The 24,429-nt window shown below is 64.6% G+C and overlaps 3 protein-coding genes across 3 annotated transcripts in view; 2 read left to right on the top strand and 1 right to left on the bottom strand.

The window, feature by feature from the left end:
* Positions 1–251: 251 nt before the first annotated feature.
* Positions 252–4,100, top strand: LOC138101294 (zinc finger protein 865-like). The gene has a single exon (XM_068999123.1). The coding sequence runs from the start codon at positions 323–325 to the stop codon at positions 3,350–3,352; it is 3,030 nt and encodes a 1,009-aa protein (XP_068855224.1). The 5' UTR covers positions 252–322; the 3' UTR covers positions 3,353–4,100.
* A 429-nt stretch (positions 4,101–4,529) lies between these two features.
* On the bottom strand, positions 4,530–7,450 carry LOC138101293 (zinc finger protein 581-like). The gene is made up of 3 exons (XM_068999122.1): positions 7,442–7,450; positions 7,075–7,290; positions 4,530–6,401 (listed from the first exon to the last, which is right to left on the bottom strand). The coding sequence occupies exons 1-3, from the start codon at positions 7,448–7,450 to the stop codon at positions 5,811–5,813; spliced, it is 816 nt and encodes a 271-aa protein (XP_068855223.1). The 3' UTR covers positions 4,530–5,810.
* Positions 7,451–8,370: 920 nt separating this feature from the next.
* Positions 8,371–24,429, top strand: part of U2AF2 (U2 small nuclear RNA auxiliary factor 2) — a 21,190-nt gene continuing 5,131 nt past the window's right edge. Inside the window, 13 exon segments of the mRNA XM_068999121.1 lie at positions 8,371–9,015; positions 9,690–9,825; positions 11,105–11,134; positions 11,232–11,335; positions 13,792–13,943; positions 15,540–15,656; positions 16,793–16,931; positions 17,510–17,589; positions 18,275–18,328; positions 18,330–18,398; positions 19,792–19,878; positions 22,743–22,758; positions 22,761–23,039. Coding sequence (XP_068855222.1) covers positions 8,967–9,015; positions 9,690–9,825; positions 11,105–11,134; positions 11,232–11,335; positions 13,792–13,943; positions 15,540–15,656; positions 16,793–16,931; positions 17,510–17,589; positions 18,275–18,328; positions 18,330–18,398; positions 19,792–19,878; positions 22,743–22,758; positions 22,761–23,039 — 1,312 coding nt within the window. The 5' untranslated portion in view covers positions 8,371–8,966.

Raw genomic sequence — 24,429 nt, 5'->3', positions numbered from 1 at the left:
GACGGCGGCGCGGGGAAGGGGGCGGGGAGCGGAGCCGGGCCTGCCTCACGTGACCCACCCCGCGCGCGGCTTCCGCTTCCGGCGGGGGCGGCGCGTCCGGCCCGGCCCGGCCCGGCCGAGCGGGGCTTGAGGGCCGCCCCGGCCCCCCCCGGGACCCCCCGCACCCCCGGGACCCCCCAGGTGAGTGACGACCCCTCCCCAGCCCCGCGCTGGGCGCTGCCGCCCGCCCCGCAGCGCTGCGGGACCCCCGAGCTCCCCCCCGGCCTCAGGGCTGAGGGGACCCCGCGCTCACGGCCCCCCCTTCAGCGGCTCCCCGCCGGCGATGGAGGCGAACGTGAGCGACGAGAGCGGCCACTTCCAGGCGTATCCCTTCGATTTCCTGGATTTCCTGACGCACCAGCGCCCCGAGCCGCCCGAGCCCTTCGAGCCCCCCGCCAAATCGCTGCCGCTGCCCCCGCCCCCCTTCGAGTATCCCCCCCCCACCGGCGCCCCCCCCTTCGACCGCGCCCCCCTCCCCAAGCACAAACCCGAGGCCTCCTCATCCTCCTCCTCCTCCTCCTCCTCAGCCCAACCCCACCCCAAAAAGCCCGAGGGGTCCCTGGGGGGCTCCCCGTACCCCCCCCCGCCCCTCCCGCCCCCTCCCCAGCCCCTCTTCGAGGCCTCCGGCGCCTTCCCCGCCCCCCAATGGGGCATCGTGGACCTCTCGGGCCACCAGCACCTCTTCGGGGGGCTCAAGCGCGGCGCGGCCGCCGCGGCCACCGCCGGCCCGGCTTCCCCCGCGGCGCCGCCGGAGCCCAAGGAGGAGCGGAGCTACTTCAGGCGCCTCAAGTACCTGGTGGAGCGGCGCTTCCCGTGCGCGGCGTGCCCCAAGGCGTTCCGCGCCGCCTCGCACCTGGTGCAGCACATGCAGGCGCACGGCGGCGACGCGCGGCCCTACGAGTGCCGCACCTGCGGCCGCACCTACAGCCACGGCTCCAGCCTGGTGCGGCACCGCCGCTGCCACCGCGAGCCCGCCGATGACCCGGCCGGCGCCGGAGGAGCGGCGGCCACCAGGGCCGGCGGGGCGGCCGGAGCGTTGGCGTTGGCCAACGGGGTCGGCGCGGCGCCCAACGGGGTCGGTGCGGTGCCGGGCGGGGTCGGCGCGGTGGCGAACGTCAGCGCTGCTCCCAACGGGGTCAACGGGGTCAGCGCGGCGTCCGGCGGGGTCAGCGCGGCGTCCGGCATCAACGCGGCGTCCGGCATCAACGCGGCGCCCAACGGGGCCAACCCCTTGGCAGGCGCGGTCAGCGCGGCGCCCGGCGTGGGCGCGGCGCCCGACGGGACCAACGCGGCGGCCAACGTCGGCGCGGCGCCCGGCGGGGTCAGCGCAGGACACGGCAGCGTGGCCACGGTGACGCCCGCCGGGGTCGGCGCGTCCCCCGCCGTCGGCGCCGTGCCCAACGGCGTCAACGCCCTGGCGGTGGCCGGCAGCGTCAACCTGGTGGCCCCCGGCGTGACGGTGGCGCCGGCCGGCGTGGTGGCCGTGCCCAACGGGGTCAACGCCGCCCTGAGCGGAGTGATCCCGGTGCCGAGCGGCGTCATCCTGGCTCCCGGCGGGGTGCCGCTGGCGCCCGTGGGGGTACCGCTGGCGCCGGGCGGGGCGGCGGCGGCGCCGGGCACAGAGGGGCCGTTCACGTGCCCGCTGTGCTGGAAGGTGTTCAAGAAGCCGAGCCACCTGGCGCAGCACCAGATCATCCACACGGGCGAGAAGCCCTTCACCTGCGCCGCGTGCGGCCGCAGCTTCAACCGCCGCGAGAGCCTGACGCGCCACGTCAAGACGCACGCGGGGCCGCGGCGCGTGCCCTGCCCGGTGTGCGGCAAGGAGTTCCGCGACCCGGCCTACCTGCTGCGGCACCAGGTGAGCCACGGCGCGCCGCGCCCCGCGCACCGCTGCGACGTCTGCGGCAAGGCCTACGCCGCGCCCCAGAGCCTCCTGCGACACCGCCGCGCCCACGCCGGGGACGGCGCCGCCGCCGCCGCCTCCCGCGCCGTCCCTCCGGCCGCCGGCGCCGGGCGCAGCTTCGGGTGCGGGGTGTGCGGCCGCGCCTTCGGCCGGCGGGAGACGCTGCGGCGGCACGAGCGCATCCACACCGGGGAGAAGCCGCACGAGTGCGCCGTGTGCGGGAAGCGCTTCCGCGAGTCCTTCCACCTGCGCAAGCACCGCGTGGTGCACACGCGCGAGCGGCCCTACCGCTGCGAGCTCTGCGGCAAGACCTTCGGCTACCCGCAGAGCCTGACGCGGCACCGCCAGGTGCACCGGCTGCCGCCCGGCCCCGCCGAGCCCCCGGCCGCTGCGGCGGCGGCCGCGCTGGGCTGCGGCTCCTGCGGGCAGCGCTTCCCCGACCTGCTGCGCGCCGTGGCGCACAAGGACGCGGTGACGGCGGCCGAGCGGCCCCAGGGCTGCGACACCTGCGGGCAGGTCTTCGGCTTCCTGGAGAACCTGGTGTGGCACCGCCTGGTGCACCCGGCGGCCGCGCCCGAGCGGGCCCCGACGGCGGCGGCGGCGGCGAGCGGGGAGGCGCCGGGACCGGCCGAGGAGCCGCCGGCGGCACCGAGCAGCGAGCGCTTCACCTGCGGCACCTGCGGGCAGAGCTTTAAGCGCTTCCTGGCGCTGGTCACCCACAAGTACGTGCACCTGGCGCCGCGGCGGCCGCCGGCCTGCGGGGCCTGCGGGCAGCGCTGCGCCGGCGCCTACGAGCTGCTGCTGCACCGGCGGCGGCACCTGCGGCAGCGCCCGTCGGCCTGCGGCGCCTGCGGCCGGCGCTTCTGGGCGGCCGCGCTGCTGCGGCGGCACCGGCGCTGCTGCCCCGCCCGCCGCCGCCCGTTCCGCTGCCGCACCTGCGGCCGCGCCTTCCTGCGGGCCTGGGCGCTGCGGCAGCACCGCGCCGGCCACGCCGGCCAGCGCCCGCTGCGCTGCCCGCTCTGCGCCAAGCGCTTCGCCCACGCCGCCGGCCTGGCCGAGCACCAGCGCCGGCACCGCCCGGCGCGGCCGCGGCGCTGCCGGACCTGCGGGAAGACGTTCCGGTTCCGCTCCAACCTGCTGGAGCACCGGCGCGGGCACCTGGGCGAGGACGTGTACCGGTGCGAGCGCTGCGGGAAGAGCTTCTTCTACCTGAGCTCCATCCTGCGGCACCAGCGGGCCCACGAGCGGCGCCGCCGCTGCCCCCGCTGCCGCCGCCGCTTCGCCGACGCCCGGCTGCTGCGCCGGCACCTGGCCGGGCACGGCGCCGGCCCGGGCTGCGGTCCCGAGGGGCCGCGGCGGCACCGGCAGCACCGCGACGAGGGGACGGCGGCCGCGGGGCCGGGGCAGTGAGGGGCGGCGGAGCGGCCGCGGCGCGGCTCGGAGGTGGCACACGGCTGGACACGTGGTGGGACTGGACTTGCAACGGTGCCTCCTGGTGTGACATGGCCCAAAAATGGCTCATCTGGGCTTAAAATGGCTCATCCTGGCCTAGAATGGCTCATCCTGGTCCAAAATGGTTCATCCTGGCCCAGAATGGCTCATCGTGGTCCAAAGTGGCTCATGCTGGTGCAGAATGGCTCATCTGGGCCCAAAATGGCTCATCCTGGCCCGAAATAGCTCATCCTGGTCCAGAATGGCTCATCCAGGCCCAGAATGGTTCATCCTGGCCCAAAATGGCTCATCGTGGCCGAGAATGGCTCATCCTGGCCCAAAATGCTTCATCCTGGCCCAGAAATGGCTCATCCTGGCCCAAAATGGCTCATCCTGGCCCAGAATGGCTCATCATGGTCCAAAGTGGCTCATCCTGGCCCAAAATGGCTCATCCTGGCCCAGAAATGGCCCAACGCGCCCCGGCCCGGCCCCTCGTGGACTCGCCAGCCCTGAGGCCAGCGCAGCCCTGTCCCGGCTCCGCGCCTCGGCCGCGTCCCTCCCGCCGGACACCTGGACGCAGCCGCCAGCCCCGCCGGACACCGGGGAGCCCCGGCGGCCCCCGAGCCCCTCCAGGGGCGCGGCCGTCGCCGCCGAAGCGCCAGGAATGGAATCTCTGCGCTCGCGGCCCCTCCCCCACCCCGGGGGTGTCCCGGGAGGGGGGGGGGAGGGGCGGGGGGAGGGGCGGGGCGGGGGAGGGGCTGCGGCCGCGCTGTACGGAGGGAGCCGGAATAGACCGGAATAAACCGGAATAGACCGGATTAGACCGGAGTTACCGTGGGCGGGGGAGGGGCGTGGGGGGTCGGGGATGGGGGTGGGGGGTCCCTGGGTGGGGTTTGGTCACGGAGGGGCCGGGCCGGGTCGGGCAGGGTCGGTTGGGCAGTGGGTCGGGCGAAGGCTCCGGTGGCGGTCAGTTGGTCAAGGGCGGGGTTGGTCCATGGACCAGGTGGGGGTCACGGGGTCAGTTGGGGGTCACGGGGTCAGTTCGGGGGGTTTTGGGTCACTTTGAGGGGTCAGTTGGCCAAAAGCTCGGGTGGGGGGGAGGGGTTGATGTCGCCCGTGGCCCCTCCCCCAGCACGAGGCCAGGAGAGAAACCGGAAAAACAAAACCCGGATTTTTAATAATTAAAAAAAAAATCAACATCAAGAGGGGGGACCTGGCCCCAGGACGCGGCGAGGGCGGGGCCACCATCCCTGCGTGTCCCCAACAGCATGGCCACCATCCCTGTGTGTCCCCAACAGCATGGCCACCATTCCCTGTGTGTCCTCAGCCCTGGGGCCACCATCCCTGCGTGTCCCCAACACCACGGCCACCATCCCTGTGTGTCCCCAGCCCCGGGGCCACCATCCCTGTGTGTCCCCAGCCCCGGGGCCACCATCCCTGTGTGTCCTCAGCCCCAGGGCCACCATCCCTGTGTGTCCCCAACACCATGGCCACCATCCCTGTGTGTCCTCAGCCCCAGGGCCACCATCCCTGCGTGTCCCCAACACCATGGCCACCATCCCTGTGTGTCCCCAGCCCCGGGGCCACCATCCCTGTGTGTCCTCAGCCCCGGGGCCACCATCCCTGCATGTCCCCAACAGCATGGCCACCATCCCCGTGTGTCCCCGGCCCTGGGGCCATTGTCCCCTGTGTGTCCTCAGCCCCGGGGCCACCATCCTTCCACAAGAACACCATGGCCACCATCCCCATGTGTCCTCAGCCCTGGAGCCACCCTCCCACCACACCAACATCCATGGCTACCATCCCTGCGTGTCCCCAGCCCCGGGGCCACCGTCCCTCCACACCAAAGTCCACGGCCACCATCTCCATGTGTCCTCAGCCCTGGAGCCACCCTCCCACCACACCAACGTCCATGGCCACCATCCCTGCATATCCCCAGCCCCGGGGCCACCATCCTTCCACACCAACATCCATGGCCACCATCCCTGTGTGTCCTCGTGAGGCCCTGGGGCCAATATCCCACCACACCAATGTCCATGGCCACTATCCCCGCGTGTCCCTAGCCCTGGGCCCACCATCCTTCCACACCAATGTCCATGGCCACCGTCTCCATGTGTCCTCAGCCCCGGAGCCACCATCCCACCACACCAACGTCCATGGCCACCGTCCCCGCGTGTCCCCAGCCCCAGGGCCACCATCCCTCCATGCCAACATCCAGGGCTGCCGTCCGTCCATTCTCCAGTTCGTTGATGCCAATGTTCTTGGCCACTGTCCCTCCGTGTCCCCAACGCCCTCGGCCGCCATCCTGTGCCACCATCCATGGCCACCGTCCCTCCGTGTCCCCAAACACCCTTGGCCACCGTCCTTCTGTGCCACCATCCATGGCCGCCGTCCCTCCGTGTCCCCAAACGCCCTCGGCCGCCGTCCGTGCCCCGTCTCAGGGCGCGTCCCCCGGGTGCTTCCTGCGCCGGTGCCGCTGCAGCGTGTTGCGGTCTCCGAAGCGCAGCGGGCACTGCGGGCAGGGGAACGGCCGCTCGCCGGTGTGGACGCGCCGGTGCTGCGCCAGCTCCCCGGCGTCGCGGCAGCGCCGCGGGCACAGCGGGCACCCCAGGGGCTTGCGGCCGGCGGCGTCGCCGTGGGTGAAGCGGTGGCGCTCCAGGTGCGAGGCGCGCTTGAAGGCCTTGCCGCAGGCGCGGCACACGTGCGGCTTGTGCGGGGAGTGCGCGATGCTGTGGCGCTGCAGGTACGACAGGTACGCGAAGCCGCGCCCGCACTCCGGGCAGGCGAAGGCGCGGCGGGGCCGCCCCCCCGGGGGGCTCCCCGGGTCACCGGGAGGGGTCCCGGGGCCGCCGGCGCCGCCCGGCTCGGCCACCAGCACGGTGTAGGGCAGGCCCTGGCTGTCGATCAGCAGGTAGCGACCCCCCCCCGCCGAGGGGGGAGGGGGCGCGGAGGGGGTGGGGGGAGGGTTGGGGGGAGGGGAGGGGGGGTGGGGGGGCGGGGGAGGGGCGGGGGGGCGGTGTCCGGGTGGCTGCGGGGAGAGAAGGGGGGGGGGGTTAGGGGGGGGGGTCCCAAAAATGAAAGGAGGGGGGGTCCCGAGCTGGGAGGGGGGGGGCCCAAGGAATTGGGGGGAGGGGGGGAATTTTGGGGGGGGTCCCCCGGGGGCGGGGGCTGAGCTGGGGGTCCCAGGAATGGGGGGAGGGGGGGAGTTTAGGGGTCCCGATCTGGGGGGGTCCCGATCTGGGGGGTCCCAGGAATGGGGGCGGAAGATCCGGGGGTCCCAGAAATGGGGGGGGGGATTTGGGGAGGGGTCCCGATCTGGGGGGTCCCAGGAATACAGGGGGAAGATCCAGGGGTCCCAGGAATGGGGGGGGGGGATTTGGGGAGGGGTCCCGATCTGGGGGGTCCCAGGAATACAGGGGGAAGATCCAGGGGTCCCAGGAATGGGGGGGGCATTTGGGGAGGGGTCCTAAGGGGTCCCAGAATTGGGGTGGGGGAGGGGATAACTCCCGGAAACGGGGAACGGTCTGGGGGTCCCCAGGGCCGGGGGCACCTCCGGGGGTCTCGCTCTGAGGGGGGGGGGGGGTTCCCGCAATGGGGGTGGGGGGGGCATTCAGGGGTTCCCACGGGTGGGATCCGGTCCGGGGGGGGTCCCCGCCGCCCCCCGCGCCCCCTCCCCAGACCCCCCCGCTGTCCCCCGGTACCTCCCGGCGCCGCCGCGCCCCGGGCCCCCCTTCGGGCCCTTCATCGGCCCCGCTGCGCTCGCGCCGCCTCCGGGGGGGCTCCGCCGGCGGGGGGGGGGCGGCGATGGGGGCGGGGGGGGCTCCGCACCGGGGTCCCCGGTGGGGGCGGGGGCGTTTGAAGGGGGGGGGGGGGAGGGGGCTCGGCCCGAGCCGGTTGTCGCAGCGTTTGGGCTCCGGCTGGAAACGCCGCGTGCGCGCGAGTTCCCCCCCACGCCCCCCGCCCCAAAACCCCGCGAGACCCCCCCCCGGGACCACCCCCCCCCCCCCGCGGACCCCACGGTGAGGGGGGGGGGACAACACGGTGGGGGGGGGGCTCAGCGCTTTACACCCCCCCCATCACCCCCTAAACCGCCCCTCCCGCGCGTTCTTTTGAGGCGAGGTCTCCCCACGCCCCCTCCCCAACGCGTGACCCCCCCGGGGGGCTGAGCCCCCCCCCAATTCGCGTTCCCCCCCCCCCCTCCCGGGGCCGTTTTTCGGCCGGGGCCGCGCTCGGAATTTGCCGACGGTCCCCGGGCGGGCGGGGCCGGGCGGGCTCGGGGGGCGTCGCGCAAGAGCCGAACCCGGACAGCGCCGAAAAATCCCCCGGGGGGGTAAAAAGGGGAGGGGGCGTCAGCTGCCCCGCCCCCGGACACCCCCCCGGAGCCCCCTCCCCAAACCGCGCCCCCTCCCCCCGGCTCCGCTCTTTGCAGACGCTCCCCGGGGCGCCGAGCGGGGTCAGCGCGACCCCCCCCCCCAATTTGGGGACCCCCCCCCCAAAATGAGACCCTCTGCAAAAGCCGGGACCCCCCAAATTTCCCCCAAATCATCCAGGGAACCCTCAGAATTCCCAAATCCTCCAGGGACCCCCCCCGACGCCTCCACGTGACCCCCAAGACCCCCCGAGACCCCCCCCTCCAGACCCCTCCAGCCCCCCGGGCTCAGTCTGGGGGTCCCAGTGGGGGGATTTTGAGGGAAAAACCGGGAGAAAACGGCAAAAACCATTCGGAAAACAAAGGCGGGAAACGGTGAATAAACGGCGCCAAATCCCGCGAGATTTGGGCACAGCGCGAGAGTTCCCTCGGGACCGGCAGGGGGCGTCCTCGCCGCTTCGGCTTCCCGCCAAAAGCGGCCCTGAGGGGAAGGGGGCGGGGCCAACGCCGGCGGGGCGGCACCGACAGCGAAATGGGCGGAGCCAAACCGGAGGGGGCGGGGCAAACCGGGCCCGGTTTTACCGGGGGCGGGGCCGAACGCGGGAGCGGCGGCGGCCGGAAATGAGCGGGACCCGCCGGAAGTGACGTAGAGGAGTGGGGCGAGCTGAACAGGGACGCAAAGCGGCGAAAAGTGAGGGAAAGCGGCTACAAGTGACCCGAACGGTGGCGGAAAGCGCCGGAAAGCGGCGAACGGTAACGGGAAGATTCGAGGGTGCCCGGAAAGCGGCGAACGACGACTGAAAACGGCGAACGGCGACGGAAAGGTCCGAGCGTGGCCGGAAAGCGCCGAACGGCGGCGGAAAGCAGCGAACAGTGGCGGAAAGGCACGAAGGCTGCCGAAAATACCCGAACGACGACGGAAAGCCTCGAACGGCGACGGAAAACGACGAAAGGTGACGGAAAGCAGCGAGCGGTAACGGAAAGCCCCGAAAGCGCACGGAAAAAGCCGAACGCGCGCCGGGAAGTCCCCGAAGGCCGCCGGAAAGCGCCGAGCGCGGCCCGAGCCGCGCAGGAAGTTGCCGAGCGCGGCCGGAAGTGGCCGAGCGCAGCCGAGCGCGGACGGAGCCGCCGCGGCCTGAGCGGGGCCGGGAGGGAGCGGGAGGCACCGGGAGGGCACCGGGAGCGCCGGGAGGGCACCGGGAGCGCCGGGCCGCGGCCGCCGCCATGTCCGACTTCGACGAGTTCGAGCGGCAGCTGAACGAGAACAAACAAGGTACCGGCGGCGGCCGCGCCCCGCCCCCCCCTCCCCGGCTCCCCTCCCCCCCCCACACGGGACCCCCATTTGGGGGGGGGGCGTCCCCTCATCGCCCTCAAGGAGGGGGCTCGATGCCCCCACCCCTCCCCCGCCTCGGTTTTGGGGGGTGGGCTCCATTTCTTGACCCCCCCCCCTTTCAGTTTTGGGGATTCCCCCTTTTTGAGCCCCCCTCAGTTTGGGGGGCGGTCGCGGTGTCCCGGTTTCCCCCCCCCCTGATTTTGGGGGGGCCTTGGGGGTCCCCCTACAGAACGGGGGGAGCGTCTGGGGTTATTTTGGGGCATTTTCGGGGTTATTTTGGGGGGGTTCGGGGCTATTTTGGGGGGGTTTTCGGGGTTATTTTGGGGGGCTTTGGGGTTATTTTTGGGGGTAATTTTCGGGGTTGTTTTGGGGGAGGTTTCGGGGTTATTTTGGGGGGGGGTTGGGGTTATTTTGGCGGATTTTCGGGGTTATTTTGGGGGGGGTTCGGGGTTATTTTGGGGGAGGGTTCGGGGTTACTTTTGGGGGGTTTCGTGGTTATTTTCGGGGCATTTCAGGGGTATTTTTGGGGGTCGGTTTTGGGGCGTTTCGGGGCTGTTCCGGGGGGAGCCGGGGGTCGTTTCGGGCCCCGCTGAGCCCCCGGACCGCCCTGGCAGAGCGGGACAAGGAGAACCGGCACCGCAAACGCTCCCACAGCCGCTCCCGGAGCCGCGATCGGAAGCGCCGCAGCCGCTCCCGGGACCGGCGGAACCGCGACCAGCGCAGCGTGTCCAGGGACCGCCGGCGGCGCCGGTACCGGGACCCCCGGGACCCCCGGGATGGGCGGGGAATGGGATGGGAGCGGCCTCGGGACCCCCGGGATGGGCGGGGAATGGGATGGGAGCGGCCCCGGGACCCCCGGGATGGGCGGGGAATGGGATGGGAGCGGCCCCGGGACCCCCGGGATGGGTGGGGAATGGGATGGGAGCGGCCCCGGGACCCCCGGGATGGGCGGGGAATGGGATGGGAACGGTACCGGGACCCCCGGGATGGGCGGGGAATGGGATGGGAGCGGCCCCGGGACCCCCGGGATGGGCGGGGAATGGGATGGGAGCGGCCCCGGGACCCCCGGGATGGGCGGGGAATGGGATGGGAGCGGCCTCGGGACCCCCGGGATGGGCGGGGAATGGGATGGGAACAGCCCCGGGACCCCCGGGATGGGCGGGGAATGGGATGGGAGCGGCCCCGGGACCCCCGGGATGGGCGGGGAATGGTCGGGGTTGGGGTGGGAACGGCCCTGGGAAGCCCCTGGGACCCCCAGGATTGCGATGGGAGCCCCAAAATTCGGAGTGGGATCCCCAAAATTTGGAGTGGGATCCCCAAAATGGGGCTGGGACCCCCAAAATTCGGAGTGGGATCCCTGAAATGGGGTTGGGACCCCCGAAATTCAGAGTGGGACCCCCAAAATTTGGAGTGGGATCCCCGAAGTGGGGCTGGGATCCCCAAAATTCGGAGTGAGACCCCCAAAATTCGGAGTGGGATCCCCGAAATGGGGCTGGGACCCCCAAAATTCGGAGTGGGACCTCCAAAATTTGGAGTGGGATTCCTGAAATGGGGCTGGGACCCCCAAAATTCGGAGTGGGACCCTCAAAATTCGGAGTGGGATCCCCGAAATGGGGGTGGGATCCCCATAATGGGGGTGGGACCCCCAAAACTCGGAGTGGGACCTCCGAAATTCGGAGTGGGATTCCCAAAATGGGGCCGGGATCCCCATAATGGGGGTGGGACCCCCAAGGTTTGGATTGGGACCTCCAAAATTTGGAGTGGGATCCCCGAAATGGGGCTGGAACCCCCGAAATTCGGAGTGGGATCCCCGAAATGGGGCTGGGACCCCCCTAAAATGGAACTGGGACCCCCCCCTTGAACTCCCCCCAAGCCACTGGGACCTCCCCAAATGGGGCTGTGGACCCCCCCAAAACAGGGCCTGAACCCCTCCAAACTGCACCTGGGACCCCCAAAACGGGGTGGGACCCCCCCCAGCCCCAATTCTGGGGAGGGGTCTCCCCCCTTTTAAACCCCCTCCCCCCCACAGGTCACCCCTGAGCCTTTCGGGCCCCCTGAGGTGAGTTTGGGGGGGGGGGGTTGGGGGTTTTTGGGAGGGCCTGGGGGGGTTCAGGGGGTGCAGCCCCCTCCCCAAATCCCCCCCCGTGCCCCCCCAGCCGCTCCCCCCGGCACGAGAAGAAGAAGAAGATCCGAAAATATTGGGATGTGCCCCCCCCTGGCTTCGAGCACATCACCCCCATGCAGTACAAGGCCATGCAGGGTGAGACCCCTCCCCAAATTCCCCGGGACCCCCCAAAACCTCTGGGGGATCCCCTCCGAAATCCCCTCTAGCAGCTCTTAAACCCCTCCAGGACCCCCCAAAACCTCTCCTAGAGACCCCAAATTCCCCCCCAGTCCTCCCCAAACCCCGTCCTAGAGACCCCAAAGCTCCTCAGGACCCCCTCAAGCCCAGCCAGGGCCCCCCAAGTCCCCTTCTAGAGACCCCAAAATCTCTCCTAGAGACCCCCGAGCTCTTCTAGAGGCCCCAAACAGCCCCAAAATCTCCCCAAAGCTTCTCCAACACACCCCAAATCTGTCCTAGAGACCCCAAACCATCTCAGGACTCCTTCAAAACCCTCGAGGAGTCCCCTGAATCCCCCAAATCCCCTCCTGGAGTCCCAAAGTCCCCCAAAGCTGTTCTTAGACACCCGAAATCTCTCCAGGACGCCCCAAATCCTCTCTTGGAGAGCCCAAACCGATCCAAATTCCTCTCAATTCCTCTCCTAGAGACCCCAAAGTGACCCAAATTCCCTCCTAGACACCCGAAATCTCTCCAGGACCCCCCAAATCCTCTTCTGGAGAGCCCAAACAAACCCAAATTCTTCTCAAACGCCCTCCTAGAGACCCCAAAGCGACCCAAATCCCCCCAAAATCCCCTCCTAGAGACCCAAAGCCCTTCCAGGACCCCCGAATTCCCCTCCTGGAGACCCCAAACCGACCCAAATCCCCCCCAATCCCTTTCTGGAGACCCCAAACTGACCCAAATCCCCCCCCAAATACCATCCTAGTCACCCAAAACCCCTCCAGGACCCCGCAAATCCCCTCCTAGAGACCCCAAACCACCCCTAAACCCCTCCTAAAGACCCAAAGTCCCTGCAGGGCCCCCCAAATCCCCTCCTGGCGACCCCAAACCAACCTAAATCCCCTCCTAGAGACCCCAAACCGCCCCAAAACCCTTCCTAGAGACCCCAAACCGACCCAAAACCCCTCCTAGAGACCCAAAACCCCTCCAGGACCCCCCAAACCCCCTCCTAGAGACCCCAAACTGACCCAAAACCCCTCCTAGAGACCCGAAACCCCTCCAGGACCCCCCAAATCCCCTCCTAGACACCCCAAACCACCCCAGATCCCCTCCTAGAGACCCAAAACCCCTCCAGGACCCCCCAAATCCCCTCCTGGCGACCGCAAACCAACCCAAATCCCCCCCTAAATCCCCCCTAAATCCCCTCCTAGAGACCCCAAACCGCCCCAAAACCCTTCCTAGAGACCCAAAACCCCTCCAGGACCCCCCAAACCCCCTCCTAGAGACCCCAAACCGCCCCAAAACCCCTGCTAGAGACCTGAAACCCCTCCAGGACCCCCCAAATCCCCTCCTAGACACCCCAAACCGACCCAAATCCCCTCTTAGAGACCCAAAACCCCTCCAGGACCCCCCAAATCCCCTCCTAGACACCCCAAACCAACCCAAATCCCCTCCTAGACACCCAAAACCCCTCCAGGACCCCCGAAATCCCCTCCTAGAGACCCCAAACCACCCCAGATCCCCTCCTAGAGACCCAAAACCCCTCCAGGACCCCCGAAATCCCCTCCTGGCGACCGCAAACCAACCCAAATCCCCCCCTAAATCCCCTCCTAGAGACCCCAAACTGCCCCAAAACCCCTCCTAGAGACCCAAAACCCCTCCAGGTCCCCCCAAATCCCCTCCTAGAGACCCCAAACGGACCCAAAACCCCTCCTAGAGACCCGAAACCCCTCCAGGTCCCCCCAAACCCCCTCCTAGAGACCCCAAGCCGCCCCAAAACCCCTCCTAGAGACTCGAAACCCCCTCCAGGACCCCCCAAACCCCCTCCAGGACCCCCCAAACCCCCTCCTAGAGACCCCAAACCACCCCAGATCCTCTCCTAGAGACCCAAAGTCCCTGCAGGGCCCCCCAAATCCCCTCCTGGCGACCCCAAACCAACCTAAATCCCGTCCTAGAGACCCCAAACGGACCCAAATCCCTCCCGAAACCCCTCCTAGACACCCCAAACCGACCCAAATCCCCTCCTAGACACCCAAAACCCCTCCAGGACCCCCGAAATCCCCTCCTGGCGACCGCAAACCAACCCAAATCCCCCCTAAATCCCCCCTAAATCCCCTCCTAGAGACCCCAAACGGACCCAAAACCCCTCCTAGAGACCCGAAACCCCTCCAGGACCCCCCAAATCCCCTCCTAGACCCCCCAAACCGACCCAAAACCCCTCCAGGACCCCCCAAACCCCCTCCTAGAGACCCCAAACGGACCCAAAACCCCTCCTAGAGACCCGAAACCCCTCCAGGACCCCCCAAATCCCCTCCTAGAGACCCCAAACCGCCCCGAAACCCCTCTAGGTCCCCCCCAAACCCCCTCCTAGAGACCCCCAAGCCCCTTCCCCACCCGCTGGCGGGCCCCCCGCCGACCCCTGCGTGCCCCCCCAGCCGCGGGGCAGATCCCGGCCACGGCGCTGCTGCCCACCATGACCCCGGACGGGCTGGCCGTGACGCCCACGCCGGTGCCCGTGGTGGGCAGCCAGATGACCCGGCAGGCGCGGCGGCTCTACGTGGGCAACATCCCCTTCGGCATCACCGAGGTGGGGGGGCTTTTGGGGGGCTCTTTGGGGGGGTCTTTGGGGTTTTTGGGGCTTGGTTTGGGGTGCTGGGGCTCGTGGGAGGGGTTTTTGGGGGGGTGTTTGGGGTTTTTGGGGCTTGGTTTGGGGTTTTTGGGGGGGGTGTTTGGGGTTTTTGGGGCTTGGTTTGGGGTTTTTGGGGCTTGGTTTGGGGTGCTGGGGCTCGTGGGAGGGGGTTTTTGGGGCTTGGTTTGGGGTTTTTGGGGAGGTGTTTGGGGTTTTTGGGGGGGTGTTTGGGGTTTTTGGGGGGGTGTTTGGGGTTTTTGGGGCTTGGTTTGGGGTGCTGGGGCTTGGTTTGGGGTTTTTGGGGGGTGTTTGGGGTTTTTGGGGCTTGGTTTGGGGTGCTGGGGCTCGTGGGAGGGGTTTTTGGGGCTTGGTTTGGGGTTTTTGGGGGGGTGTTTGGGGTTTGGTTTGGGGTTTTTGGGGGGTGTTTGGGGTTTTTGGGGCTTGGTTTGGGGTGCTGGGGCTTGGTTTGGGGTTTTTGGGGCTTGGTTTGGGGTGCTGGGGCTTGTGGGGGTTTGTGGGAGGAGTTTTTGGGGGGGTGTTTGGGGTTTTTGGGGGGGTGTTTGGGGTTCTGGGGCTCGTGGGGGTTTCTGGGAGGGGTTTTTGGGGGGTGTTTGGGGTTTTTGGGGGGTGTTTGGGGTTTTTGGGGCTTGGTTTGGGGTGCTGGGGCTCATGGGAGGGGTTTTTGGGGGGGTGTTGGGGTTTTTGGGGGGCTCTTTGGGGTTTTTGGGGCGTGGTTTGGGGTGCTGGGGCTCGTGGGAGGGGTTTTTGGGGGGTGTTTGGGGTTTTTGGGGGGGTGTTTGGGGTTCTGGGGCTCGTGGGGGTTTCTGGGAGGGGTTTTTGGGGGGTGTTTGGGGTTTTTGGGGGGGTGTTTGGGGTTTTTGGGGCTTGGTTTGGGGGGTCTGGGAGGGGTTTTTGGGGGGGTGTTGGGGTTTTTGGGGGGTTAGGGAGGTTTTTGGGAGCGGTTGTTTTGTTTCTGTTTTCTGTTTGTGTTTTTTATTTCTGGTTTCCTTTCTTTTTATTTTTTTCCATTTCTGTTTTCAAGGGGTTTTTTTTATTTCTTGTTGATTTTTCTTGCTCTTGTTTCATTTAAATTTTTACAAATTCTTTCTTTTTCTTATTAGGATCTTTTAATTTTTTTAATTCTTTGTTGTTTTCCTTGTTGTTTTTATTTCCAAATTTTTTTCCTTTCTTAATTTAGTTTTTTTTTTTCCTGGTGTTTTTTCCTCTTTTAAATATTTCATTTTTATTTTTATTTTTATTTTTATTTTCTGGTTTTATTCTGTTTTCTTCCTTCTTCTCCTGATTCCTCCCACCCCAGACAGGGCCAGATCCCTTTTCCTGACCCAAAATCCTGGGCATTTCCCCGTTTCTGACCCCAAATCCCAGGAATTTCCCCCCAGGAGCTGATGATGGATTTCTTCAACACCCGGAGGAGTCTGGGGGGGCTCAAATCCCCCCAAAATTCCCCTTTTTTTGGCCCAAGTTCTCATTGTTTGGACCCAAACCGTGGGAATTTGGCCCCTCCTGACCCGAAATCCCGGGATTTTCCCCCAGGAAGCGATGATGGATTTCTTCAACGCCCAGATGAGGCTGGGGGGGCTCACCCAGGCCCCCGGGAACCCCGTCCTGGCCGTGCAGATCAACCAGGACAAGAACTTCGCCTTCCTCGAGGTGTCCGGGGGGGGATTTGGGGGGAATTCGGGGCATTTTGGGAGGGGTTCGGGCTTGGGGTGGGAATTCCCGGTGCTCGGGGCTGTGCCAGGCCCCTAAAACCCCGAAAAAACCCCAAATTCCTCCCCAAAAGTCTTCAAATTCCTTCCCAAAACCGGCCCCGAATTCTGCCCCAAAACGCCTCAAATTCCGCTCCAGAACGGCCCCAAAATTCCCACAAATTCTTCCCAAAACGAGCTCCGAGTTCATCCCCCAAAATCCCCCCAAAATTCCTTCCCGAAGCTGCCTCAATCCCACCCTAAATTCTCCAAATTCCTCCCCGAATTCTTCCCCCAAAACTCCTCGAATTCCTCCCCAAAAATTCCCAAAATTGCCTGGTTCCCCCCCAGGATGAATTTTGGGACCCCTGCCCCAAAACCGCCGCTCCCTGCTCCCATTTCGGGGGCGTTTTCCCCAAATTGTTTTGGGATTCGGGCTCCCAACCCCCCAAATTTTTCAGGAATGGCTCCCTGCCCCTCTCCCAAAACATTTCGGGGTCCCCTGCCCCCCCTGGGATGAATTTTGGGACCCCCTCCCCTATCCCCACCCTCGCAGCAGCCGCTTCCACCCGGCACCACCTTGGGGAGGGCTCCAAATCCCGGATTTTTTTTGGGATTTGGCCTCCCAACCCCCCAAATTTTTCGGGAATGACCCCCTACCCCTCTCCCAAAACATTTCGGGGTCCCCTGCCCCCCCTGGGATGAATTTTGGGACCCCCCCCCAGTTCCCACCCCTGCCCCAAAGCTGCTGCTCCTTGACCTCTCCTGCTCCCGTTTCGGGGGGGTTTTCCCCAAATTGTTTTGGGATTTGGGCTCCCAACCCCCCAAATTTTTCGGGAATGGTTCCCTGCCCCTTTCCCAAAACAATTTTGGGGTCCCCTGACCCCCCTGGGATGAATTTTGGGACCCCCTCCCCTATCCCCACCCTCGCAGCAGCCACTTCCACCTGGTTCCACCTCGGAGGAGGCTCCAAATCCCGGATTTTCTTTGGGATTTGGGCTCCCAACCCCCCAAATTTTTCGGGAATGGTTCCCTACCCCTCTCCCAAAACATTTTGGGGTCCCCTGACCCCCCCCGGGGGTTCCTGTGCCCCCCCAGTTCCGCTCGGTGGACGAGACGACGCAGGCGATGGCGTTCGACGGGATCATCTTCCAGGGCCAGTCCCTGAAGATCCGGCGTCCCCACGACTACCAGCCCCTGCCCGGCATGTCCGAGAACCCCTCGGTCTACGTGCCCGGTGAGGGCTCCCGGGAGCCGCCCCGAATCCCGGCGGGATTCCCCAAATCCTGCGGGAATCGCCCCAAAAATCCTGCGGGGAAGGGGGAGGGATCCCGGGGTTCTTTGGGGTTCTTGAGGGGGGAAGTTTGGGGTTTTCCCGAGAGCTGACCCCATCCCGGGTGTGGAGGGCCCGCAGAGTTCCCAGGAGGAGCCCAAATTTCCGGGGGGAATCGCCGAAATCCCGGTGGGATTCCCAAAATCCTGTGGAGTTCTCCTAAAATCTGCAGGGCCGGGAGGGACCCCAGTCCCTTGGGGGTTGTTCTTTTGGGATTTGGGGGGGGTAAAATCCGGGATCCCCCGGCTCCCGACCCTTTCCCTGACGGGGGGGAGACCCCAAAATCCCAGGAAAAATTCCCAAATTCCCAAAGAACCGCCCGAAATCCCCCCAAAAACTCAGGGACACCCCCAAGTTTCATGGGGGGGGGTTCTGGGGACTCTGGGGTTTGGGGGATTTTTGGGGCAGCTCCAGGGGGGATTTTGGGGATTCCAGGAGGGATTTGCCCCCCCCCAATCCCGTTTTCCCCCCCGTTTTTCCAGGCGTGGTGTCCACGGTGGTCCCGGATTCCGCCCACAAACTTTTCATCGGGGGCCTCCCCAATTACCTGAACGACGACCAGGTATTCCCAAAAAATCCCTGGAATTTCCGGGAAGTTCCCCGGAAAAAGTCTGCTCTGTTAAATAGGGGCAGGAGGGAAGGGGGGGGCAGCCCCAAATTCCCAAAGAATTCCCCCAAAAATCCACCCCAGGGTGGGATTTTGGGGGGGGGTTTCCCCCATTCCAGAGTGGAATTCCCGAGGGGTGGTTGGGGTTTTTTGGGAAGGGGGATCCCCCGTTCCAGGGGGGAATCGCCGAATTCCAGGGGGGAATTCTCAGATTCCAGGGGGTTCCTCTCATTCCTGGGGGGGGTTCCCAGAGCCCCAAATTCCCTCAAAATCCCCCCAAATTGAGCTGGAATCGGGATGAGGAACTGGAACGGGGTCGAATCCCCCCCCTCCCCCCCACGGGGTTTTTTTGGGGAGGGGTATTCCCCATTTTTTGGGGGGAAATCCCGAATTCTGGGGGGGGTAAATCCCTGAATTTCCTCTGGACTTCCCGACCACTCCGGGGGGGGTGTCACAGTCAAATTTGGGGGGAGAGGCAAAGCCCCCCAAAACCCCCCCAAACCCCCCCCAAACGCGGGGTTTGAGCAGGGAGGCGCCGATCGGGACCCCCGGGGGTTTTTTGGGGAGGGGGGATCCCCATTCCGGGGGGGAATCCCCCAATCCCGGGGGCTCCACCTGTCCCGGTTCCGGCCCCCCCCAGGTGAAGGAGCTGCTGACGTCCTTCGGGCCCCTCAAGGCCTTCAACCTGGTCAAGGGACAGCGCCACGGGGCTGAGCAAGGGCTACGCCTTCTGCGAGTACGTGGACATCAACGTCACTGACCAGGTAGCCAAAACGAGCCCAGGCACCCCCGAAACCACCCCAAAACCACCCCTGAAACAGCCCCGAAACGACCCCAGAACCACCCCTGAAACAGCCCCGAAACGAGCCCCAAACGAGCCCCAAACCACCCCTAAAACAGCCCCGAAACGAGCCCCAAACCAACCCTGAAACAGCCCCAAACAAGCCCCAAACCACCCCTGAAACAGCCCCGAAACGAGCCCAAAACCACCCCTGAAACAGCCCCGAAACCACCCCAAAACCACCCCTGAAACAGCCCCGAAACGAGCCCCAAACCACCCCTGAAACAGCCCCGAAACGAGCCCCAAACCACCCCTGAAACAGCCCCGAAATGAGCCCAGAACCACCCCTGAAACAGCCCCGAAACGACCCCAGAACCACCCCTGAAACAGCCCCGAAACGAGCCCAGAACCACCCCTGAAACAGCCCCGAAACGAGCCCAGAACCACCCCTGAAACAGCCCCGAAATGAGCCCCGAACCACCCCTGAAACAGCCCCGAAACGAGCCCAGAACCACCCCTGAAACAGCCCCGAAACGAGCCCAGAACCACCCCTGAAACAGCCCCGAAACGAGCCCCGAACGAGTCCCAAACCACCTCTGAAATGAGCCCTGAAATGAGGCCTGAGGGCCCCGAAACGAGCCCCAAAATGAGCCCTGAGAGTCCCGAAATGAGCCCCAAAACCACCACCGAAATGAGCCCCGAAATGAGCCCCAAAATGAGCCCTGAGAGCCCCAAAATGAGCCCTGAGGGCCCCGAAATGAGCCCCGAAACCACCCCCGAAATGAGCCCCGAGGGCCTGAAATGAGCCCCGAAACCACCCCCAAAACCACCCCTGAGGGCCCCAAAACGATCCCTGAGTCGGCAGCCCCAGAAACCCCCAAAATCCCTTTGGAAACAGCACCAAAACCCCCTAAAAATGGGACGAAAACCCCCTAAAACTGGCACCGAAATCCTCTAAAAATGGGACCGAAATCCTCTAAAAATGGAACCAAAACCCCCTAAAAATGGGACCAAAATCTCTTAAAAATGGGACCAAAATCCCCTAAAAATCGCAGGAAAATCCTTCAAAACGGCCCCAAAATCCCTCAAAACAGCCCCAAAATCCCTCAAAACAACCCCAAAATCCCAACAAATCCCCTAAAACCACCCCCCAAAATCCCCCCAAAACCAGCCCCAAACTCACCTGGGCAACCCCAAAAACCCACCCCAAAGCGACCCCAAATCCCCCAGCCTCAAAACCCCCCACGGAAACGGCCCCAGAGCGCCCCTGAATTCCCCTCTGGGGGGGTCCCCGGGGGTCGCGGCCCCCCCCCAGGTTTGGGGTGGGGGTCCCCCCGACCCCCCCGGCCCCGCTGACCCCCCCCCGGCCCCCCCAGGCCATCGCGGGGCTCAATGGGATGCAGCTCGGGGACAAGAAGCTGCTGGTGCAGCGGGCGAGCGTGGGGGCCAAGAACGCCACCCTGGTGAGCGGGGAGACCCCTCCCCAAAACCCCCCGGGGGGGCCGGGGAGCCCCCCCAAAAAATCTGGGGGGGCTGAGACCCCGTGGGACCCCCCCCAGAGAGGGATTTGGGGGGGTTTGGGGCGGATTTGGGGGGGATTTGGGGTGGATTTGGGGTCAAGAAGAGCTTGGGAGGGGGATTTGGGGAGGGGTCTGGGGGGGTTTGGGGGAGCTCAAATTTTGGGGGGGTCTTGGAGTTGTTTTTGGGGGGATTGGGGTTGGGTTTTGGGGGGTTCTGGGGGGGATTTTGGGGGGGAATTGGGATTGTTTGGGGGGTCTGGGGGTGGTTTTTTTGGGGGGATTGGGGGGGTTTTGGGGATTTGGGGGTGTTTTTGGGGGGGTTTGGGGGAAATTTGGGGGTGGTTTTTTGGGGATTTGGGGTGATTTTTTGGGGGGTTTGGGGGTGGTTTTTGAGGGATTTGGGGTGGTTTTTTGGGGGGATTTGGGGGTGTTTTTCTGGGGGATTTGGGGGTGTTTTTCTGGGGGATTTGGGGTGAATTTTTGGGGCATTTGGGGGTGGTTTTGGGGCATTTGGGGTGATTTTTTTGGGGGGGTTTGGGGGTGGTTTTTGGGGGTGTTTTTTGGGGGTCTGGGGGCTCTCGGGGGGGGTCCCCAGGTGGCCCCGTGGGGCCTCACCCGGGGCAGGGATGGTGACCCCCGTTTCTTTTTGGTTTCCCCCCATTTCTTCTTCGTTTCTCGTCATTTTTATTTTCCGTCGTTTCCTTATTTTCTTTGGATTTTCCTCATTTTTTTCTCCCTTTGTTTTTGTGTTTGCTGCCATTCTTTTTTATTTTCTCCCATTATTTTTTGGGGTTTTCCCCCATTTTTTCCCCAATTTTTTTTGTTTTCCCCCATTTTTCCATTTTTCCCCCCATTTTTTTGTATTTCCTCCCATTTTTTCCGCATTTTTTTTTTAATTTTTCTTCCTTTTTTTTGTTTCCCCCCATTTTTTTATTTGCCTTTTTTCTCCCTATTTTTTTAAAATTTTCCCCCATTTTTTCCCCATTCCTCCTTTTTTCCCCTTTTTTTCTCTCTTTTCCCTCTTTTTTCTCCCCCTTTTCTCCCCCTTTTCTCCGCCTTCCCCCCCTTCCCCCCTTTTTCCCCCTATTTCCCCCCTTTTCCCCCCTTTTTTCCCCCTTTTTTCTCTATTTCCCCCCTTTTTTCCCCCCATTTTTTCCTCCTATTTCCCCCCTTCCCCCCCATTTTCTCCCTTCCCCCCTTTTTCCCCCTTGTTTTCCCTCTTTTTTCCTCCATTTTTCTCCTATTTCCCCCCATTTTTTCCCTTTTTTCCCCCCATTTTTTCCTCCATTTTCCCCCCATTTTCCCCTATTTCCCCCCTTTTTTCCCCCATTTTTCCCCTATTCCCCTCCATTTCCTCTCCATTTTCCCCCCTTTTTTCCCCCCTTTTTTCCCCCCTTTTTTCCCCCCTTTTCTCCCCCCTTTTCCCCCCTTTTCCCCCCCTTCTCCCCCATTTTCCCCTCTTTCTCCCCCATTTTCCCTCCATTTTTTTCACCCTTTTTTCCTCCCTTTTTTCCCTATTTCCCCCTTTTTCCCCCCCTTTTTCCCCCCTTTTTCCCCCCTTTTTTCCCCCCTTTTTTCCCCCCTTTTTCCCCCCTTTTTTCCCCCCTTTTTTCCCCCCTTTTCTCCCCCCTTTTCTCCCCCCTTTTCTCCCCCCTTTTCCCCCCTTTTCCCCCCCTTCTCCCCCATTTTCCCCCTCTTTCCCCCCCATTTTCCCTCCATTTTTTCACCCTTTTTCCTCCCTTTTTTCCCTATTTCCCCCCTTTTTCCCCCCCTTTTCCCCCCCTTTTTTCCCCATTTTTCCCCCATTTCCCCCCTTTTTCCCCATTTTTTCCCCCATTTCCCCCCTTTTTTCCCCCCTTTTTTCCCCCCTTTTTTCCCCCATTCTTCCCCCCATTTTTTCTATTTCCCCCCCCCCTTTTCCCCCCATTTTTTCCCCCTATTTCCCCCCCTTTTTTCCTATTTCCCCCCCTTTTTCCCCCCATTTTTCCTCCTATTTCCCCCCCCCTTTTCCCCCATTTTCCCCCCTTTCCCCCCCCATTCTTCCCCCCATTCTTCCCCCCATTCATTCCCCCATTCTTTCCCCCATTTCCCCCCCCATTCTTCCCCCCCTTTTCCCCCCATCCCCCCCCCATTATTTCCCCCCTTTCCCCCTCCCCCACCCCCCCTTTTTCCCCCCTTTTTCCCCATTTTTTCCCCCATTTCCCCCCCTTTTTCCCCATTTTTTCCCCCCATTTCCCCCCTTTTTTCCCCCCTTTTTTCCCCCATTTTTTCCCCCATTCTTCCCCCCATTTTTTCTATTTCCCCCCCCATTTTCCCCCCCATTTTTTCCCCCTATTTCCCCCCTTTTTTCCTATTTCCCCCCCTTTTTTCCCCCCATTTTTTCCTCCTATTTCCCCCCTTTCACCCCCTTTTTCCCCCCATTTTTCCTCCTATTTCCCCCCCCTTTCCCCCCCATTCTTCCCCCCATTCTTCCCCCCATTCTTCCCCCCATTCTTCCCCCCATTTTTCCCCCCCATTTCCCCGCATTCTTCCCCCCATTTCCCCCCATTTCCCCGCATTCTTCCCCCCATTCTTCCCCCCCTTTTCCCCCCATTCTTCCCCCCTTTTCCCCCCCATTCTTCCCCCCATTCTTCCCCCCATTCTTCCCCCCATTTCCCCCCATTCTTCCCCCCATTCTTCCCCCCATTCTTCCCCCCTTTTCCCCCCATTCTTCCCCCCCTTCCCCCCATCCCCCCCCCCCATTTTTTCCCCCCTTTCCCCCTCCCCCACCCCCCTTTTTCCCCTCCCCTCCCCTCCCCCCCCCGCAGAGCACCATCAACCAGACGCGGTGACGCTGCAGGTGCCGGGGCTGATGAGCTCCCAGGTGCAGATGGGCGGGCACCCCACCGAGGTGCTGTGCCTGCTCAACATGGTGCTGCCCGAGGAGCTGCTGGACGACGAGGAGTACGAGGAGATCGTCGAGGACGTGCGCGACGAGTGCGGCAAGTACGGCACCGTCAAATCCATCGAGATCCCGCGGCCCGTGGACGGCGTCGAGGTGCCGGGCTGCGGCAAGGTGAGGCCATGGAGGAACGGGGTCACCTGCGTGCCCGGGTGTGCCCCAGGTGTGCCCCAGGTGTGCCAGGGGTGTGGCACTGAGGGGGGTGGAAGGGATGAAATCCATCAAGATTTTGGGGTCTGGGAAGGTTCTGGGCTGTGGGAAGGTGAGGGAGAGGAGAAACGGGGTCACCTGCGTGCCCAGGTGTGCCCAGGTGTGGCACTAAGGGGGTAAAAGGGGTGTGGGATGGATCAATTCCATCGGGATTTTGGGGTCTGGGGAGGTGCCGGGCTGCAGCAAGGTGAGGGGGATGGAGGAACGGGGTCACCTGCGTGCCCAGGTGTGCCCGGGTGTGCCCGGGTGTGGCACTAAGGGGGTAAAAGGGGTGTGGGATGGATCAATTCCATCGGGATTTTGGGGTCTGGGGAGGTGCCGGGGTGCGGCAAGGTGAGGGCATGGAGGAACGGGGTCACCTGCCTGCCCAGGTGTGCCCGGGTGTGCCCAGGTGTGCCCAGGTGTGCCCGGGTGTGGCACTGAGGGGCAGGAAGGGGTGTGGGATGGATCAATTCCATCGGGATTTTGGGGTCTGAGGAGGTGCCGGGCTGCGGCAAGGTGAGGGCATGGAGGAACGGGGTTACCTGCGTGCCCAGGTGTGCCCGGGTGTGCCCGGGTGTGGCACTGAGGGGGTAAAAGGGGTGTGGGATGGATCAATTCCATCGGGATTTTGGGGTCTGGGGAGGTGCTGGGCTGTGGGAAGGTGAGGGGAGGGGAGAAACGGGGTTACCTGCGTGCCCAGGTGTGCCCGGGTGTGCCCAGGTGTGCCCGGGTGTGGCATTGAGGGGGTGGAAGGGATGAAATCCATCAAGATTTTGGGGTCTGGGAAGGTTCTGGGCTGTGGGAAGGTGAGGGAGAGGAGAAACGGGGTCACCTGCGTGCCCAGGTGTGCCCAGGTGTGGCACTGAGGGGCAGGAAGGGGTGTTGGATGGATCAATTCCATCGAGATTTTGGGGTCTGGGGGAGGTGCCGGGGTGCGGCAAGGTGAGGGGATGGAGGAACGGGGTCACCTGCGTGCCCAGGTGTGCCCCAGGTGTGCCCAGGTGTGCCGAGGGAGGGGCAGGAAGGGTCAATTCCATCGGGATCTGGGGATTTGGGAAGGTGCCGGGCTGCGGGAAGGTGAGGGAGAGGAGATATGGGCTCACCTGCGTGCCCAGGTGTGCCCAGGTGTGGCACTGAGGGGGTGGAAGGGATGAAATCCATCGAGATTTTGGGGTCTGGGGAGGTTCTGGAGTGTGGGAAGGTGAGGGAGAGGAGATACGGGGTCACCGGTGTGCCCAGGTGTGCCCAGGTGTGCCCGGGTGTGGCACTGAGGGGCAGGAAGGGGTGAAATCCATCGGGATCTGGGGATTTGGGAAGGTGCCGGGCTGTGGGAAGGTGAGGGAGAGGAGAAACGGGGTTAG

The sequence above is a fragment of the Aphelocoma coerulescens genome, unplaced genomic scaffold, assembly GCF_041296385.1.
Source record: "Aphelocoma coerulescens isolate FSJ_1873_10779 unplaced genomic scaffold, UR_Acoe_1.0 HiC_scaffold_233, whole genome shotgun sequence".
Taxonomy (NCBI): Eukaryota; Metazoa; Chordata; class Aves; order Passeriformes; family Corvidae; genus Aphelocoma; species Aphelocoma coerulescens.
The sequence above is the reverse complement of the archived record's forward strand: the minus strand, read 5'-3'. Positions and strand labels throughout refer to the sequence as shown.

Coding starts and splice junctions, on each gene's coding strand:
- LOC138101294 (XM_068999123.1), top strand. CDS start 323: ATGGAGGCGAACGTGAGCGACGAGAGCGGCCACTTCCAGGCGTATCCC.
- LOC138101293 (XM_068999122.1), bottom strand. Junction 6,402..7,074: donor GGGCGCGGCGGCGCCGGGAG/GTACCGGGGGAC, acceptor CTCTCCCCGCAG/CCACCCGGACACCGCCCCCC.